Below are 20,873 nucleotides of genomic sequence, written 5' to 3'. Positions count from 1 at the left end.
AGAGGCTGGTGAGACACCTGTCATATGGTGGCCCTCCGGGAGGTGCAGGCATAGCTGTGGCCAGTCAGCAGCCTACTCAAGCTATTACTGGCTCTGAGAATGGGCAGCCACTGCCAGCTAAATAGTTTCCACACTGACAGCTGTGTGGACGAAAGGTCCCTGTGGCCTTCCCAGCCTCTGGCACATGGGCTCTGTCTTTGGGAACATGCAGTTTTCCAAGTTCTCCCGGGACTCCCTCTCACGAAAGGGCCGTTGTGCCTGTGACAGGCAGCGTGGCCGTGGGCTCAGCGGCCCCACCCTGAGCTCTTGCTGGTTGGGGAGCAGGCTCCTGTCAGCCACTGGCCCCGGGCCCCTTCTTGTGGCCAAGGGCCATGACCTCTATGGAAACTCAGGCAGCAAGCTACCTGTGGGTTTTTCCCTTCACCTTTTAAGGACGAGGCATTAGAAGCCTGCTTTAATGATATAGTCCAATTAGGCAGAAGTTTTTAACTAGTTTCTGAAACTGGTAGGGTCAGAAGGTGTTTGTGTACCCAGGGAAACTTCTCTCCTACTCCTCCCATGCCCCCATGAGAGGTTATTCTTAGATGAGTGTCAGGAAAATATTGAAGAGATTTGTATGTCAGACTGGGATTCTCCGAACCCAAGCATCTGCTGAAATCTGATTCTTGGCTGTTTGTTACCATCAGACCTGAAGCCGCAGGCGCTGGCGGGTACTGTGCCCTGTCTTCCTGCCTACATTCTCTACATGTGCATCAGGCACGCAGATTACGTGAACGACGACCTCAAGGTGCACTCCTTGCTGACCTCCACCATCAACGGCATTAAGAAAGTCCTGAAGGTGAGCGCCCCGTGGCGGAGGTGGTGGTTTGCAGTGGATTGAGGGAAACCCGCACTTCCCCGTAGCTTCTGTCTGTCTGGGCTCTGCAGCAACAGGTTTTCCCCAGGCTCCAGCTCTGAAGGTAAATGATGTAAGCCCAGAAACAGCTTGCCGGTGGAACCAGGATGCCCAGGCTCAGAAATGGCAGGATGCCCAGAAATCCAGGGCACCCTGGTGCTTCCAAAAGACCAGAGATGCAAGGAGGGGACGTTCTGCCTTAGTGAGGGTGGGCTAACCCTGCCCTGGAGTGACATTCAGGAGCACAACCTGAATACAGGCCTTCTCCCAGACCTTTCCAAGGAGCTGGGTGCCTGCTGCCCAGGGTGATGGCACAGTGAAGGGTGCAGACATTCATCAGCTTGCAAAGTGAGGAGGCCTGGGCTGGGACAGGGCGGTCTCCAGGGCTCTGGGGCGGTTCAGCAACTCCACCTGAAGGCACAGGACTCCTCACCAATGTAGTGGTCGCCACCACAGAGAGAGGCTGGCCTGCAGGCCGACCCCATGGAGGCTACGGTGAGCGGTGAGATTTTTAAGGGAGATCAGTCCTCGCTGGGAGGGATTTGTTCCTCCCCACAGGCCCAAGCCCCAGGTGGCATTGCTCTCGCTCTCACAGACCATCCTCCGTTCTTGAAAGTATGGAGTCCGGGCCCATTCTGAGATCCGCCAAGCTGCTGTTGCCTGCCCCCTTTTCCCTTCTGGGAGCACGCCGACACCAGCCTTTAACTCCTAGCTTCCTGCCCGCTTGGTCTCTGTCTCTGCACCACCTGCCCAGCCTTGGGCCACACAGACCATCTTATCCACTCCTGCCTCTAAACAGACACGCTGGGGACTCAAGATTGGGGTCTCCTGCCTCAGCCTCTAAGGCAAGCGCCATGTAGGGGCTTGTGCAGTCTGGGTAAGCCATGGGCTGACTTCACAGGTCACTTCCTCAGGGAAACCTTTCCTAATGACCAGGCTCAGCCCCTAGCATGCCAAGCCCTCCCGCCCTCCCCCCACCCCCGGTTACACTCTGTTGAACTCTCTCATTTTATTGTCATCATAGCTCCTACCTTCAGATGTTTAAACAGTGACAACTTTACCTGACAAAATGAGCTCTGTGCGGTCATCGGCCTTGGGACAGAAACTGTGTCATAGCTCTTTGGGTTGTCAAACAGCCTTTTTCGTCAAAGTTATGGTTCATAGCCCTTTTCCAGAGAGTTGAAGCCATGGGACATCTGCCCTCTAGATAATAGGGTACCAGAGTATCTCACTGGCATGTTCCTTACATCCCTTAGGTGAGATCACTGATAGTTGAGGACGTGCCAGGGCCAGATGCCCAGTGGTTCATGTACAGCTGAGGGCAGCTAGCCTCATGCCTCATCTGCCACCTGGCTTTGTGCTCTTCAGCCATAGAGCCAGCCTAGCTTTGTGAGCGTGCACAGGTGTGTGCCATGGACCAGGGAACCAGGAGAGAGGTCCATGGGACATCTCCAGTAGCGAAGGAATGGGAAGCACAGCCTCTTGACTGTGGATCTCATCTTCGTGACTGGTAGTTGCCTGCCTGTGACACCTACTTGGGGCGTGCTGAATGGTTGTGGAAACCCGGAAAGAGACACCAGGTGAGCCTTTAACCGGATGGGAGCCACTACGCGTGACTAGGGATGTCTTTCTCTTTTCACAGAAGCACAATGATGACTTCGAGATGACATCATTCTGGTTATCCAATACCTGCCGCCTCCTTCATTGTTTGAAGCAGTATAGCGGGGATGAGGTGAGTGCTGAACCCAATCCCCTGGGGAGCACTTAGAAACCATGAAAGTGCCTCAGATCCTCCTGTCAAATCCTCATTTCCTTGCATACAGCAATATGTGTTCTGCTTCAGAGCACCTCAGATCTGAGCTCAGAATGGGGGTTAGGGGTGTTGTGGAAGGTAGACCTGCTCTGTCCATATGTGGTTCTACCCGGAGGACAGCATGTAAAGTCTTGGGAGAACCGTCTGGGACTTCGGGCTGGAAGCAGTATTAAGCCGGCAACAGGATACCTGTCTCTAGGCGGCCTCCAGTGAGCACCTGAATCAAATAAGTGGAGTTGGTGGAGAAGTGAGTTTATATGACCCATCTGAATGCTCCTGGGACTCTCCGGGGAAACGCTTGTGACCTTAAATTTCTGGAGCAGCCCCGGAAGAGCCCCAGTTCACTAAACACTGGAAGAAAGCCCATGTAGTTGTCTGATGTATGAGACTATCTCCCAAGCCAACCAATTAGTTTGTTCATTTTAAGGCAGACACAGAACAGAGGCACAACATAATCAATGTACACATTAGTGTTAAGGCCCAGCTTTATTCTCCTACCCAAATTTGATTCCTTGGCCTGCAGCCCAACTGACTACATTATTTTCATATTCTACTCTGAACCTTGAGGGCCCAGCTTCATCTAGAGCTCACTGTTCCCAACACTGGTCCCCGAAAGAACTGCGCCCTACTCTGCGTTCAGCCCAGTGACTTTGTAACATCATGTCTTCACTCTGGTTTCTCCAGTAAGAATCCCAACTCATCCCGGACACACTCCCAGACCCTTGGAGGTTGCCTTGACTTTCCTTTCTCCCCTTCCTCTTTTGCTTATACTGAGAATAACACAATGAGAAGCATAAGACTTGAAGCACAATATAACCAGGTCTGTGTAGCCTAAATAAAAAGGGAGAAAAATATATATCTTAGCTATTTCACCTGCTTTTTATTTTTTATTAAAAATTGCTTTGTGGGGCACCTGGGTGGCTCAGTCGGTTAAGCATCCGATTTTGGCTCAGGTCATGATCTCACGGTTTGAGTTTGAGCCCCACGTCGGGCTCTGTGCTGACAGCTCAGCCTGGAGCCTTCTTTGGATTCTGTGTCTCTCTCTCCCCCTCCCCCGCTCAGGCTCTCTCAAAAAGAAACATTAAAGACAATTGCTTTGTGATGTGACCTAGTATGAGAGGCTTTGCTGAGGGTGGTCACTCTTTTGAAAATAATCTATTTGGCTGCTGTTGGTTTACCTTGGCCTGCATACAAAGGGACATTGGTCACATGAATCCTTTCAACATTAGCAAATCTTTCAATTTAACATTATTTCATCTTGTTAGCATAGAAAGCCAAGAGGACTGGCGCTGTAGCTGTGAAATCATTTTGGTTTATTCTGACACCCAACAATAGAATCCATGTAAAACTTCTCATTATCAAAACCATCTGACCCAGCGTTGCACTCATTTAGTGGGCACGTATTCCACATTTTAAAGTAACCTGGCATATTAGGAAGGAAATTGGACAGAGAATCCAACAGCAAGAATCCCTCTTTGCCTAAACCTGCTACCAACCTTATATACACAATGGAGTACTATGTGGCAATGAGAAAGAATGAAATATGGCCCTTTGTAGCAACATGGATGGAACTGGAGAGTGTTATGCTAAGTGAAATAAGCCATACAGAGAAAGACGGATACCATATGTTTTCACTCTTAGGTGGATCCTGAGAAACTTAACAAACCCATGGGGGAGGGGAAGGAAAAAAAAAAGGTTAGAATGGGAGAGAGCCAATGCATAAGAGACTCTTAAAAACTGAGAACAAACTGAGAGTTGATGGGGGGGGTGGGAGGGAGGGGAAAGTGGGTGACAGGTATTGAGGAGGGCACCTGTTGGGATGAGCACTGGGGGTTGTATGGAAACCAATTTGACAATAAATTTCATATATTGAAAAAAATAAAAAATAAAAATATAAACCTGCTACCAACCTGGGTTTGCTGCCGTAGGGAAATTACCACCCCAGTGGGTGGACGAAATGTTTTAGGCTTTTTAAATTAAGCAACTCCGACCTATCTATCATGCTGAGTTTTTGCTCTGCCTTCAAATTCAAGGGTCATGCCTGAGGCCTCAAGAAGCTTGACAGGTTCTTGTGGAATCTCCTATTAGTAGAGCCTGATAAGGCCCCACAAGGTATTATGAAAGTCACCTGAGGCCCAGAAGTCCTGCTGAGCCCAGCAGACCACTGAGCCTCTGTAAAGTACCCCCTCTGTCTCTCTGCAGGGCTTCATGACTCAGAATACTGCCAAGCAGAATGAGCACTGTCTTAAGAACTTTGACCTCACTGAATACCGCCAGGTGCTGAGTGACCTTTCCATTCAAATCTACCAGCAACTCATTAAAATCGCCGAGGGTGTGTTGCAGCCTATGATAGGTAAGGTGGCAGTAGGCGATCTCCAGCACTCATCGTGGGGTCCGAAATGATGGGGAACGTGCCTGCTTTTAGGGAAGCAGATATCTTAGGCGTGGCCTCCAGGAAACCAGGACCTTCCTGACGAAGGCAGCGAGGTGGTGTGTGTTTGCTGTATGCTCGGAGCTATGAAATCTTCCATAGGTGATAAATATAAATTCAAAAGGTATAAATAAATGCGTATATGGTGAAAAAATATATGCCTCGTGCCCACATGTATACTTTATTTGTGGGACAAAAAGCAAGCACATGCGAGAGAACATGGTAGTAAGCATTGGTGCAATAAATGTTGAACACTCTGTCCAAAACAGTGTGCTGGACACTTCACATGAAATCAGATTGAAAAAATAAAAGCCATCCTTTTATAAGTTATGAGAAAAATGACATGTGCACGCATCACTCCGTGTGTTCCATAAAGGCCAGGGAGGAAATTGTTCCTTGGACCTATGCTGTAAAGCTTTCCCCCAGGTCCTTAAAACACAAATAGGTTGTAGGTGAATTCCAAGTAGCACAGGGTCCTTCATGCCATCCAGAAATTCATCTTCTAGGATATGTTTCATTCCATATCCTTATCCCTTTTAGAGGGATATCTTTTAGAGGTAACAGGCTTAGGGAGAACTGGGAATACTTAACGATTCAAAATAACGGGATGGTTAATAGCACCAGTTCTGGAGTTGGCCGTACCTGGGTTCAAATCCTGGCTCTGCCAACTCCTAGCATTGTGACCTTGGGCAAGTAATTTAACTTCCTTAGGCTTCGATTTCCTGATCAGGAAATGGGTTGTTGGAAGATAGAAATGACTGAGCATAAAGCGCTGGCACATAGTTCAACATTGTGCAGTATGACAGACCAGCTAACCTAAGATTTATATGGTCAGCGGCTCATATCAAAGAGTTGTTTGAACATCAGGACGATCTCAGGCCCTAGGGCCAGGTCAGTGGGTAGACCAGGACTACACCCAAGTTGCCCAATTCTCAACTTTGGATCCCTCACAGAAGCCAGTACAGAACTGAGTAGCTACATGTCCATTATCTTTGTCCCATCACCAACAAGCTTAAGTGAAAATTTGGTCCACAGATTTGATCCAAGATTTCCCTGTGGAAATTTTATTCCACATAGAGACCAACACATTAGAAATTCAGTTGCTAAATACTTTCAGTTTCCGAGCACATCAATATTGTGTGCCGGTAGACGGTGGCATTGCCGAAGCCCAAAGTACCATATGATCTGAGTGGTCCGAAAATGGGTCGTCTCTAGGAAACCTGCAAATTTCTCTCATCCTGCTTTTCTTTCAGTTTCTGCCATGTTGGAAAATGAGAGCATTCAGGGTCTATCTGGTGTGAAGCCAACAGGCTACCGCAAGCGCTCCTCCAGCATGGTGGACGGGGACAACTCCTACTGCCTGGAAGCCGTCATCCGCCAGATGAATTCCTTTCACACAGTCATGTGTGACCAGGGCCTGGACCCGGAGATCATCCTGCAGGTGTTCAAGCAGCTCTTCTACATGATCAACGCTGTGACTCTCAACAACCTGCTCCTGCGGAAGGACGTCTGCTCTTGGAGCACAGGCATGCAGCTCAGGTAGGAGAATGGCGCCTCGCCCCCGCCACACTGTTGGAGGGGCCCCCACGCACCGGCTGGAGTCGAGCACAAGGCCTTTGTCTCTGAAAGTGGAATCCAAATCTAACTGGTGACGGTCAGTATGTGACTCAATCCCATCACCTGTCATCTGTTGGTGGAATTCAACAACACGGAGTTGGTGACCTGGTAAACAAATGAGTTAAATGCTTGAGAGGCATTTATATACTCTAAAGATTATAAAGGCAACATGGATACGTCAGAGGGAAAAATCAATGAGTTGAGACACGAAGGCTCACACATGATGTTTCATTTTCCCATTAACTTATACAGACGTTTCAGGGACCTCATTTTTGCTTGATTTTAAGCACCCGTTCATTCATTTATTCCTTCAGCAAAATGTTACTGAGCGCCAGGTGCTTTTCAGGCTTTTGCCTATGTGAGCTAATGAAGGTGAAGAGAATGATCACACTATTGGCAACTAGGCCACGCAATGAACACAACAGGTGTGCTCGCCCCAGTGAGTTAGGAGGACTGGCTTAACACAGCTCACTTTGCCTTGTATCTAAGGTACAATATAAGTCAACTTGAAGAGTGGCTTCGGGGAAGAAACCTTCACCAGAGCGGAGCAGTCCAGACCATGGAACCTCTGATCCAAGCAGCCCAGCTCCTACAGTTAAAGAAGAAAACCCCTGAGGACGCAGAGGCCATCTGCTCGCTGTGCACCTCCCTCAGCACCCAGCAGGTATGACCGTGGCTACCCCGCCAGCTCTGGCGCTCGACCTTCCCTTCCAGGTCCATTCTGGACAGTGGGTTATTTGTGCAGTGGATGGGATTTCCTGGATGAAGTAAAGACCACCTTGGTCTTTGAAACAAGATGCCACCGTTCCCCCAGTAACTTTCTAGTCCCTCTTGGTCACTTAGAAAGATAAGATAGTGTAAGCCCACAAAACAGTAAGCTTGGGTGAAAACATTTTTTGGTTGTTATTTTTTGGCTTTTTGTTTGTTTTTTGAGAGAGTGAAAGTGCTCCCACACACACACACAAGCCAGGGAGGGGGAGAGGGAGAAAGAATCTTAAGCAGGCTCCACACTGGGTGGAGGGTCTCCCTGGGGTCTCAATCTCACAAGCATGAAACCATGACCTGAGCCAAAATCCAGAGTCAGATGCTTAACTGACTGAGCTATCCAGGAGTCCCTATTTTTTTTAATTTGGTTCATTTTTTAAGGTAAAAACATTTTTAAAACACTATTCTAGAATGTTTCTCACTAGAAATTTTAACTTTTGTTTAGAAATGGGCAGCATCAGGCATTTGGCATTAAATCATTTTCTTTACACCTCTACTTTCATTATGGTCATGTTTCCACTTAGAATCCATTAGCATGATTTTAAGTAGTCATTAGGAACCTAGAGACATTTGAATGTGCCTTTCCTCCCTGCCCTACCCCAGCCAAGTCGTATTTGTATCAGGACTCCTTTGCAGAGCTATTACCAGTCTATCAAAAGATAAATCCGGACCACACCCATGGTGTCTTGTCCTCCATCATGGTGTGCCCATTTGGAAATTTGCCCACACATGGTGGCCTCACAAAACGAGATCAGCACAAGGAAATCAGACTTTCTGAGCTAAATCATGCACCACCTTCTCCCTATCGAATACCTAAAGAACAAAATCCGAACTGTGTATTGTAAAGTAAGTACACCTTTCTTCATCTCCCCCATTAACTGCTAAAAAGATGAAATGCCAGACTCTTAAGAAAAATGCTTCTGGCATAAATGTACTGAGAGTTTTCATACTTTATCCCCCTTTTAAAAATATTTTGCTTTCAGAAGTTTACTTCTAGAATTCAACTGGCATTGCTTTGCATTTGGGCAGGCTACTTCCACTAGACAATTTGTAGGCAGACAGGAGATTATCCCCTGTTAAATAGGAAAAAAATCTGTTCCTTTGTAAGTGATTTTGGGGGTAGTGAGAGGTAGATACCCTATATATATATGTGTGTGTGTGTGTGTATGTGTGTGTATATATACACACACACACACATATATGTGTGTGTATATATGTATATACATATATATGTATATATGTATATATATGTGTGTGTACATATATATATACACATACACACACACCTTATATAAGGTAAGATGTCCAGTATTCTTTAAAAGAAATGTTTAAATGACTACCAGATAAGAGGCTGAGGATTTCAGGGGCACCTGGGTGGCTCACTCAGTTAAGCATCCGACTTTGACTCAGGTCATGATCTCACAGTTCATGAGCTTAAGCCCAGCATCAGACTCTCTGCTGTTGAGTGTGGAGCTTGCTTCTGATCCTCTGTCTCCCCTTCTCTCTGCCCCTGCCCCATGTGTGTGCATTCTCTTTTCTCTCTTTAACAATAAAAACATTTTTAAAAAAATCTGGGGTTCACCTGGAAGGTGAGCTTCAGCGGATTTAAAAAAAAAAAAAAACAACTGAGGATTTCAGGCAACCTTTTCCTAGAATCCTTATCTTACAAGCAACAGCTAGAGGGGCGGGTGGGGATATAGGAGGCAGGAATCCAGTAAGAGGGTTCAGATCTACCAAACAAAACCTATGGACTGTAGCTTATTAAGTGTAAGACTCCCAGGTGTCGCTCCAGCTCCGAGTTGTGGGTCCTGTCTAAAGGGGATTGTGCTCTTGTGCCGATGTCCTATATTCTCTGAAATTAAAAATTCATCTTCTGTTCCTCTAGCTCTGTGCTAAGCTTTTGTTTTAATTCCAACAGATTGTCAAAATTTTAAACCTTTATACTCCCCTGAATGAATTTGAAGAACGGGTAACTGTGGCCTTTATACGAACAATCCAGGTGAGTTTTAAAAATCTTCATCAATTTTATAAAATCTTGGTCTAAACCTACTAAAGGAAATCAAAGTTTAGGTTTTAGCCTTCTCTTTATTAATAAATTTTTGGTTATATTCTATGCCAAAGAACCTTACATTCTTAGGCTTTCCCTTTAGGTAAACACTAACCATATCACCTATAAATAACTTTATATATATGATATACACACACACACACACACAAGACTTTTATCATCTCTGCTCAGATTTTAGACCTAGTCTAAGTATTATTTGCCACTATCACTTCACTGAACTATAGCACCAAATAGAATTAACAAAGTAAGCAGAATATCTGCCCCACCCATGAACCGAACTAAGAAATATTTTTTAAGAAAACAATTTGAGGGGCGCCTGGGTGGCTCAGTCGGTTGAGCGGCCGACTTCGGCTCAGGTCACGATCTCGCGGTCCGTGGGTTTGAGCCCCGCGTCGGGCTCTGTGCTGACAGCTCAGAGCCTGGAGCCTATTTCAGATTCTGTGTCTCCCTCTCTCTGACCCTCCCCTGTTCATGCTCTGTCTCTCTCTGTCTCAAAATAAATAAAAACGTTAAAAAAAAAATTTAAAAAAAAAAAAACAATTTGAGCTCTTTGGTCTTGTCTCTAAGACTTATAATATTTGCCCTTGGGAATACGCTTGAGAGAAAATATATTAGGGAAATGATTATTTAAATCTGTCTTGAGATTATGGGATTTTTTTTTTTTTTTTACTTAACGATGAGCTTCCTAAAGCTGAGCCATAGAGGATTTGAGCTGAATGCCTAATTTTTATGTGTGACTGTGGCTGATAGCATCTGCATAATGAATCACATCCAGATGACTCAAAAACAGTGATAGTTTCTCCTGTTGTTATAAATGGGGAACATCTTGAGGAGATACAATACTTTCTCACGCCTCTAAACCTCTTTAGCTAGTGAAGTGACACCAACATATGAAACACAGATAAAAAGAAATGGAGGCAAATGGTCAGAGGAGTCAGGAAAGGGAGATTAAAATCGGGGTTTATCAAAGACACTGAAGAACCTTGAGAAGACATGGGGTATAAGAAGCTATTCCCTTTGACGTATACTTGGGGTTCTATTCAGAGAACCTTACAGCATTTCATTGTAGAGATCCAGGGATAGAGAAAGTCAGCAATAGCAAATAAACAAACTCCAGCATTGTGTATAAGTAGAGAAGAGACGCCTGCAGGTCAAGGGCGGGAAGCCAAGTCAGATAGAAGGTTGTTCTTCCAAGGGCAGGAGAGAAAATGTAGTGACAGGCAGACCACAGGGAAAAGCAGACAGAGGTTTGACCTACACGGCTATTTCAAGAGGCAGGGACACTGAGGTGGAAAGATCCAGTTAGGACACAGCTGTAGTCAGCTACTGAAATTAGAGGAAGAGTTTGACGACAGAAGAGAAGCTACTGGGCTGTCTGACTCAGCACTGATTTTTATGGGGCAATGATAATTTACACGAACCAAAATATGAGTTTAGGAAGTCTTATTTGGCTTTAAATATCTAAGACACACACATCAGAGGGAGAGCTGGAACTGCTTGTTGACAGAGGCACTGTTTAGGAGAGCAGCCAGGCCAGAGGTCAAAGAATACTGCCATGTCAGACTTTGGCTTTGAACTGAGGGCACAGACAAAAGGCAGCAGAGGTTGAGCAGATGGCCTCTGAAGATCCAAGTCAGGTTCTGAGTCTTCTTCAGCTACCAATTTCAGTAGCTGGCAATACTATCAAAAATTTTCGGTTTTGGGGGTGTCTGGGTGGCTCAGTCAGGTAAGCGTCCAACTTCGGCTCAGGTCATGATCTCACAGTTCATGGGTTCAAGCCCCGTGTCGGGCTCTGCGCTGACAACTCGGAGCCTGGAGCCTGCTTCGGATTTTGTCTCCCCCTCTCTCACTGCCCTTCCCTCCCTCCCCCACCTCTGAAAAATGAATAAACATTAAAAAAAATTAAATCAACAGCTGGAAATTGAAAGCATTTTCCATTCATTGTCCATGTAGGTACACCTTTATGCGCTCCACAGCCACCATAGAATCCCCTCTCAATCCTATGCCCACACTGATTTTGTTCTAGAAACCTGTTTCCCAACACTTTTCAAACACTACTGCGTTATTACTGACCTCAGCCCTGCTTGAAGGCTTTAGAAAACCGGAGGTGCTAGGAGCGTTAGTCAGATGTGATGTGCTAATGAATGCGGGGGAGAGTTTAGTAGATCAGCATCCTCAGCCTTCTCCAAAACGGGGAAATAATGAAACCTGTAGAAAGTTACAACATGTCAAAATGTTGTCACTACCTGGGGCAATGGGTGTGGCTTCCTAACAAGGGGGAAAGCTTTCACAGTTGAAGCTCGTAGGAGACGACCTGTGTTTTTACAGATTCAGGCTGTGTTGATTTTCCTCTTGGAAGCACTCAGTGAACCAGTCTCAGCAGCGTTTATAAAAGTACAGTTGCACCTGGGTTCACGGTTCAGAGGTTGATGGGATGTGCACAGGCAGAAGGTACAAAGGAACATGTAAAGATCAGAGCAAACATGGGACTCACCTAGTGCCAGACACCATCCTATGTACTAAACACGATGCGCACTCCATCAGTAATCACGTCTGACATGCAGCTACTGGTATTCTGTGTGCCTGCCTAGATTTTATGTTCCTCATGACTGCCTGTGTGTGTGTGTGTGTGTGTGTGTGTGTGTGTGGTTTTCGTAGTATACCATTTTGATTCCCTGCTTTCATTTTCTGTATATATTTTTTTTTAGTTATTAGTAGTCACCTTGTTGATCACAGTTAACATCTGAAACTCTCAACAACCTAATTTAAGTTTATTTATTTTTGAGACAGAGACAGAGCATGAACAGGGGAGGGGCAGAGAGAGAGGGAGACACAGAATCGGAAGCAGGCTCCAGGCTCTGAGCCGTCAGCCCAGAGCCTGACGCGGGGCTCGAACTCACCGCGAGATCATTACCTGGGCTGAAGTCGGACACCCAACCGACTGAGCCACCCAGGCGCCCCACAACAACCTAATTTAAATAATACCAACTCAGTTTCAGGAGTACGCGAGTTCCACTGCTACCCATCTCTGTCCTTCTGTCGTTATTTTGTTATTGTCACAGGCCACGTGTGTTCCACATATGTTCCCATTGACAGAAATTTATCATTGTTTTCTGTATCTGTATAAACTGTATAGGAAAAAGGAATTACAAACCAAAAGTCCGCTGCTGGCTTTTACATTTACCTATGTTCTTTATTTCTTCTGTGGCTTTGAGTTACTGTCCAGTGCCCTTTTATTTCAGCCTGTAGGACTTTCTTTTGTTTCTTCTGCTTTTGTTTATCTGGAAAGGACTCCATTTCCCCTTCATTGTTGAGGAATGGTTTTGGATGTAGAGTTTTTGGTTAACAGTTTCTTTCAGGACTCCCTTCTGACCTCCATGGTTTCTGATGAGAAATCCATTCATAATCTTCCTTGAGGACACCTTGTTGTATGCAGGAGTCCTTTCTCTCTTGCTGCTTTCAAGATTCCCTCCTTGTTGTTGGGCTTTGATAATTTGACTCTGATGTGTCTCAGTGTGAATCTTTTTGATCCCACTTGGGTCTTTTTTTTTTTTTTTTTTTTATCTTGCTTGGAGTTTGTTGAGTTTCTTGGAGGGGGGAGAGAGGGGTGTCTTTCGTCAGATTTGGGACATTTTTGACCATTATTTCTTCAGATATTTTCTTCCCCTTTCTCTTTTCTCTTTCTGGACTACTGTGACATATACGTTGTACGCTTTATGGTGTCCCACAGGTCCCTCAGGTTCTGTTCGCTTTTATTCATCTTTTTTCTATGTGTTCCTCCAACTGGATAGTTTCAGTTGCCTTATCTGCAAGTTCACTGATCATTTCTTCTGCCTGCCCAAGTCTGCTGTTGAACCCCTTTAGTAAACTGAAAAGTTTCCTTTCAGTCATTATACTTTTCCTAAAATGTCTGGCTGCAGATAGAGGGGGAAAGGAAAGAGGCTTAAATCTTCCAATTGATGCCACTGGGGGAAGCCACCGTCTCCCAAAAGAGGCCAAAATCAAGGCAGGCATTTGTGCCAGTCCATCAGGGAATGCCAGACCAACAAGTGCACAACCCCACATTTTTGGAGGACAAGCTTCCACTGCCTGCCCTGCCACACTGGCCAGCTTCTCCAGGAGTGTGGGCTTCTCCCCCAACAGCTGCAAGGGGCTGGAGACTGGGGAATAGTGGCTGGTTCATACATACTGCTCTCTTAGTGAACATAAGCAGCCTCCCCCTTCATCAGGCATACTCCTGCTCGTTGTAAGTGTCCAGTCAGTTTCCAGAGTTCCAAGAGAGTTGATAGCAATTGCTTTCTCCAGCTCAATGGTTGCTTCAGTGGAGGGACTGAGCCCCAGTGCTTCCCACTCTGCCATTTTATATGCTGTCACTCTCCCCGTTCCAGTTTACAGATGAGAAAACTAAGGTGTAGACAGGTTCAGAAATTTGCCCAGGGTGGTACCAGATCAGAGCTCAGGCTGTCTGTTTCCAGACCCCACGGTCTTAACCACTTCACTACAGCACCTGTCCACATGATTTGCACCTGAAATGTAGTTTTTCTATTCTAGCATTAGGGGAGAGCTTAAAGTCATCTCTCCAACAAGCCTACAACAGGGCTCCTCTCCTGCCAAATAACCCCAGGGACAGGGAGGCCACGTTTTCCCAAAGCCCAACCTAATTGTGTTAAATATTTCCATGATACACGCTAATTCACTTTTGTGAGTTCACCTAAACTGGCTATCTTTAGGTGTTTTAAGTATTTTACATGGTCTCATTCTTCCCCACAGGCACAACTGCAAGAGCGGAATGACCCTCAGCAACTGCTGTTAGACTTCAAGCACATGTTTCCAGTGTTGTTTCCATTTAACCCATCCTCTCTGACCATGGACTCCATCCACATCCCAGCATATCTCAATCTGGAGTTCCTCAATGAGGTCTGACAAGACACCTTCCCACCTTTGGCTCCATTTCCAATGAGAGCAAGAAGGAAATCCATACTGTAAAGTAAATTCAAGGATCTATTAAATCTTTAAAAGTGGATCACATCAGAGACTGAGAACCTGCACAGAGTGCTGAACTATATGAAATAAGACACATCTGTCATTATTTTTTGTACCTACTACTCAGAATAAAACACTTGAAATATGGACAGTTTTTTTAAGTATATGATTTCAGTCTAAATGAGTTCATATTATAATAATCTACAGCCACCAAGCAGTCCCCATGGCCATATAAAAGGTGCCAATCTATAAAATGGAAACTGCCTAGTTTTGATCTTTCCATATAACTGGAGAATGCCCAAAGTAAAAGAATATTAAAAATATGTAAATCATATAAATTGCCTTCAGAGGACTTTTAACAAATAATGGTACTAATAACCCTGATACTGTTGCATACTGGATAACATTTTTCCAGGTCAACAAACCACAGGTGCAGATGAGTTTGTGGGGAGATGTTCTGAGAACAAAAATACAGGGGCCTTGTGAGAAGTTTGTCAAAAATATTTTGAATGCCTGGTGATGCAGAGACGGTGGTGTAACTGACCTCCCAATGAAACATTCCGAGTACTGGGAAAGCAAAATTATAAGACTCAGTCCCTAATGTGCTTAAACCCTTTTTGCGTAGTCTTGGGTTTGTGAAGGAATAATGCTAAAAATGCTGTGGTCCCAAGGGGGCACCTGGGTGGCTCATTTGGTTGAGCATCCAACTTCTGCTCAGGTTATGATCTCGCAGTTTGTGAGTTCGAGCCCTGCATCAGGCCCTGTGCTGACAGCTCAGAGCCTGGAGCCTGCTTCAGATTCTGTGTCTCCCTCTCTGCCCCTCCCCTACTCACACACTTTCAAAAATGAATAAATGTTAAAAAAAAATTTTTTTTTCAAATGCTATGGTCCCAAACTTAAAATGTGAGCAAGATGGAAAGATATTCTTTGCTTCTAATGCTAGTCCAATGAAAATGTGCATAAGCTAAATATTAGAAAAGAAAACCAAGTTTTATTTACAGATTAAAAACCAAACAAGTTCATATGAAAGCCTGCAATGCCCTTAATGCCATAAAACTTCCAATAAGAGCATCATATAATTCACTGTAATTCCAGATGATCAAAATAGTAAAGGAAAAATTCATCTTGCAAACTGGATTATTTGAAAAAAACCTTTTTAAAAAAACCTTTTTAAAATCAGGGATTATTATTACCCAAGTTCTTTGGGTTTGTGTATGTGTGTGTGCTCTTTTTAAAGAGTGAGAATAACCTGTGTCCCCTGTGTCAGGTTATTTTCAATATTTTTTTTTAAATTAACACATAAACATCGGAAATATCTCTGCTTTGAAAAAAAGGATTAAAGAGTATTCAGTGAAGTATTACAGACTTTGTTGCTTTTATTGGTTTTTCCCTTGCCTCTTCAAAGGGGGCATTGGTTAGAAAATCCTGCATAGTTCTCCACGCCCACTTTTTTTAATGATTTTTTTCCATATTTCTAGTAGATTAACAGTATGCTGTTCCCATGACCAAACACCATCTGTTCTGCAAAACCAAGGAGAGCCTATTACGCTGAGAAGATAAGACTTCTCCGTGAACTGCAGGTAGAACATCCCCCCCCTACACACACACACACACACACACACACACACACACACACACACACACACACACACACACACACACACACACCCTGTTACTCAGCCAGGCAACTAGGAAGGCTCCCAGAAACATCACACACTCCAAGCCCTGAATGGTACTGCATACTGTGCCCTTTCGGCTCCACTTCCTCTGCCATTCTTGCGGCTGCTGGGGTAGGACAAGGCCCAGCACCTGGGCGAAGACTCTTGACCATCCTGTCCAAATCCGGGTCTCCAGCGTGACCCCTCTGCAGTAAACATGCTCCTCTTGGCTATCTGCAGAGCCGTGCCTGACCCTCGGCCCAGTACACTTAAGTTCATCTGACGCCCACAAAGACTTTGGAAGGCCAGTCTAAACCTACTAGGTCTGTGGCTACCTCTTTTTAAAGTTTATTAAGTATAATTTGCTTGTTGCTGCACTTTAGTTTAAAACGGAGTCTCTCACGTAAGGACTGTCCTTAATCTTCAAGATAGCCCCAAATGGCTTTGTTTAGAGTGTGTTAAGGAGTTTGAAGGGCAGTGATTCCATAAAAGCAATGGTTTACTGTCCTTATATTCTGTCGTACATCCTCCTCCTCTCTATCCCTGTGGGTCACTAGTTAATCACTAGGTGCCAAGGACTCATTGAATAAAAGCTTGGCAATTAAATGCAGGGCGGGAGCCAGGGGTGGGGCATTATGAATAGTCCTCTACTTAGTCCAAGAAATGGCAGATTAAGTTCTTTTCCAGAAGAGAGATTTCACTGGAGCTATGTTTAATTTATGTATGCTTTAAAAACAAATGGTCTTGGGGCGCCTGGGTGGCGCAGTCGGTTAAGCGTCCGACTTCAGCCCAGTCACGATCTCGCGGTCCGGGAGTTCGAGCCCTGCGTCAGGCTCTGGGCTGATGGCTCAGAGCCTGGAGCCTGTTTCCGATTCTGTGTCTCCCTCTCTCTCTGCCCCTCCCCCGTTCATGCTCTGTCTCTCTCTGTCCCAAAAATAAACGTTGAAAAAAAATTAAAAAACAAATGGTCTTTTATGGAGCACTGACAAGAAATACAGTGATCGGTTAATGTTTCGATTGGCCCTATTTAACACTTGGAGACTGGAAGGAGCATCGTCAGAGAAACTTGAATCACTTATTAGCATTTTTATTTTTCGCATTTTTAAAGTTAAACATTATCCACCTTCATGAAATCAATGACTCAATGTAACTTAATTCAACATCAAGATTTGAACTCTGCACTAGATAGCTGTCTTTATTTTTTACTGTTTAAAATTTAGTCGACACCCCTCTCACCATGTGCCTTCGGCAGTTACTAAGATAACTGAGTCGCCAATTATTTCTCTGGAATAAGTGTTGCCGTGGGAAGAATGTTAACATTCGACATCATGGTGGAGTTTTGATTGGTCTCTTGAAACAGCATCTTAAAGATTACCCAAAAATCAAATATTTATAGACCGTTTGTGTTTTAGGTATAAGAGGGAGCCTCTCTGCTTACTGATAGAAGTGTGCGTGATGTACCTATTAATAATCAGAGCTGGCAACAGCCGTGTGTTCTCCCTGGATCGTCATAGCTGCGGTGAGGTGTATGGTACCTGGAGAGCAGAGTAGACCCAAAGGAAAATACTGTTCTTCCCCTTTCGGTAGGACTTTCTTCCCTTGATTGTCCTATACCATGAAATTTTCAGGCTTTTATAAAAACAAAACAAAACCAGGAACTTGGAACCCTTAGAAAAAAACACTGCTGCCACCAATACACCACTATTTAGAGTTTTAATGCATTAAGATTATAGTGAATAAATTAGAATCCCCTTCTTTTGCATCTATGTAATTGTTTTCATACGTTTGACCTAATTCTAGGCAGCAAGGGATATCCTGAATTGAAGCACTTCTATCCTGCCTATGGGACTAAAGGGTTACTACAGTGTGACAGCATGGGGCGGGACCCCTTAGTTTATCCTCATAGAATATTTCTCTGCAGTCAATTTCTCAGTTAATTTGCTGCATGAGCCAAATAGCCAAAATTCCTTTTTTTGTACATGTTGGTGCCATAATTAGAGAATTAGGGGGTGTAGAAAAATTAGAGGTTAATGCCAATGACCAATATAGAACTGGGTTTTTTCTTATTATAAAGGTCATTAGATACTAAAGATTGGTTTTCCTAAAGACATTTCTAACTCTAATAAAGGCAATCAGAAGTGAATTTAAGCTACTTTCTAAAACGATACTGTATCAGAATAACCCAGATTTGGATATAACATTTTGCCAGCAACTGAGGGTTAGATGAAAGACTGCTTCTCTGTAAAGGGTTCACCTCCAATCCTGGGGTGAATCTAACATTGTAAGAGGAAATACTACTGATAAAAATATTTTTTCATTTTGAAAAATCTGTAAACTACACCTTTGTTTATAGAAAGATGCTTGTTGTATTAGTCACTGTAATATTCAGCTGTGGATAAAAATTTGTGGAAATAAATACTTTTGAATAAAGTGGTGTGCCACATCTAAATGAACTTTAAAACTCTGAGGCTATCTATTGGCTGAAAAGTTTATTTTTAATGCCTGCTTGAGAAACTTCATTCCAGGGCCCCCTACGTCCAAACATGCACCATGATCATTTAAACACGGGGTCGGCAAGCTTCAGCCCACGTGTTGGATGTGGGGGAAAACTTTCCCTGTAAAATAGCAGACTTATTGAGCAATTACTTTAAAGCTACAGAATTCAAACAAGGTAGTTTGGTGTAGGAAGACCAGTAGATCCATGGTACAGGGCACAGAGCCCAGAGATCGACTCAGTCCTTTGTATAACTTTGCACATGGCATTTAAAAATAGTGGGAAAATATAAGACCTGTATGGAGGAGTTTATAATGTAAGTGAAACAATGACAACCTGGAGAAATTCTATCACATTTACAGATCGGAAGACTCAATACCACAAAAGCATTGTCAGTTGTCTCCAAGTTGATCTATGTACAGAATCAAAAAATCTCAACAGTTTTTTGGTGAAAATTGACCAGCTAATTCTAAAATTGACATAGAAATGCAAAGACCCAGGGATAAGGAAAACCTTACTTCAGAGAAAGGGAAAACTTTCCTGACGAGCGTCAAGACTTAGTATAAAACTTCAGTAATTAAGATGTGTGGAAAAGGCACAGATAGGCAAATTGGCCAATGGAACATTGTAGCCCAGAAACGACACTTATACAGAAGCACGGGTGCGTTTCTTACCTACAGGAGCACACACCAAAACACCCTGGAAATCTTTGAAAGCTACATCACAGCCCCACCCATAGGTATAGAAATAAGGCTTCTCTGGGGATGGTGCCCTTCAACACCCATCACCAGGAACCGCTATGAAGTATTTCATGACACACAAATACTGGTCAGTAAAAAGTTACCTGTGAAACCCAACTTCCAACCTGAGAACGGGCTCCCCCTCTTTTCTGAGTGGCTGAGGGAAGACTAAACTCTTCAGGACAGCTTTCACCTCATACCCAGAGAGGTCTAGGCTTACCATCAAGACCTCAACACGAAAACCGTCTGCAAAGAGCCAAAATTTCATACAGGACACACTTAACGACTTAGAGTTGAGAAAGAAAAGCAGCCCGACATCCGGGACCTGGTCTTGCCCTTAGAGCGAGGCCTGGGTGGCGTGAGAAGCAGGACGGGCCCTACAGTGTCTCCCTTCACACCAAGTCTCACAAAACAACAGACAGGGTCGCTCTCTGAATAAGTGAGACAACACGAGACCACTTGGTAGTTCTGTCTAAGCACGAAGACAAGAACACTGGCAAATCACACGCTGCCACGCCTGTCCTCTCCCAGCCAACGGGAGTGAATGCAACTTCACCAGCTGCCATTAGTCCAGCTCAGACCTGCCTCCTCCTGGATAGGCTTATATTACCCAAAGACTTGTTCCTACTTCCAGACAGCACCCAACTCAGAGTGAAGCCCTGCTTCTCTGGACTCTCCCCAAATCACCTAACTACCTCCTAACACCCTCTCACTGAGATGCCTCTCCAACCCCTAAGCCCTGCCCCTGCTGAGTGATCTCCCTTGTTGCAGCCTGTATTAAAGCCCGCACAGAACCGCTCAAACAAGGGTGTGTTCCAGGAGGAGTCTGGCTGAAGGGCATCAACCTAGTGTTTCTCCCCATCCACCAACATGAGCAATTTGCAGAGTAAAATTAGAACCAAAGAAGTATAGACATTTGCCTATGGCTATATCACTAAGTGTAATTCTAAGCCTTGGTAAGGATGCAGACACTGCAAACAACTTTTAACACGTGGAGGAGAAAAACGCGATATATATCCTTCACCTCAGTTTGTGACAATGTCTTAAGGTTATTACAATACACCAAGATTTGCGGTAAACTTGAGAAAGTTCAGCAAATCGGCGTCTATTTCGGTCTACATTTCATTTTTTTAAAATGTTTATTCATGGGGCGCCTGAGTGGCTCAGTCGGTTAAGCGTCCGACTTCGGCTCAGGTCATGATCTCGCGGTCCATGAGTTCGAGCCCTGCATCATGCTCTGTGCTGACAGCTCAGAACCTGGAGCCTGCTTCACATTCTGTGTCTCCCTCTCTGTCTGTCCCTCCCCTGCTCACGCTCTCTCTCTCTCTCTCTCTCTCAAAAATAAAGATTAAAAAAAATTTTTTTTAATATTTATTCATGAGTGAGAGAGAGGGAGAGAGAGAGAGAAT

The 20,873-nt window shown here is 44.6% G+C and overlaps 1 protein-coding gene across 1 annotated transcript in view; it reads left to right on the top strand.

Moving 5' to 3' along the window:
* The window catches only part of MYO5B (myosin VB), a 230,963-nt gene extending 216,242 nt beyond the window's left edge, over positions 1-14,721 (top strand). Inside the window, exons 34-40 of the mRNA XM_053205589.1 lie at positions 687-838; positions 2,538-2,627; positions 4,911-5,061; positions 6,393-6,678; positions 7,246-7,420; positions 9,440-9,520; positions 14,360-14,721. Coding sequence (XP_053061564.1) covers positions 687-838; positions 2,538-2,627; positions 4,911-5,061; positions 6,393-6,678; positions 7,246-7,420; positions 9,440-9,520; positions 14,360-14,512 — 1,088 coding nt within the window. The 3' untranslated portion in view covers positions 14,513-14,721. The remainder of the gene's footprint in view (positions 1-686; positions 839-2,537; positions 2,628-4,910; positions 5,062-6,392; positions 6,679-7,245; positions 7,421-9,439; positions 9,521-14,359) is intronic.
* Positions 14,722-20,873: the final 6,152 nt, after the last annotated feature.

This window comes from Acinonyx jubatus, chromosome D3 (genome assembly GCF_027475565.1).
Source record: "Acinonyx jubatus isolate Ajub_Pintada_27869175 chromosome D3, VMU_Ajub_asm_v1.0, whole genome shotgun sequence".
Lineage (NCBI taxonomy): Eukaryota > Metazoa > Chordata > Mammalia > Carnivora > Felidae > Acinonyx > Acinonyx jubatus.
The sequence above is the reverse complement of the archived record's forward strand: the minus strand, read 5'-3'. Positions and strand labels throughout refer to the sequence as shown.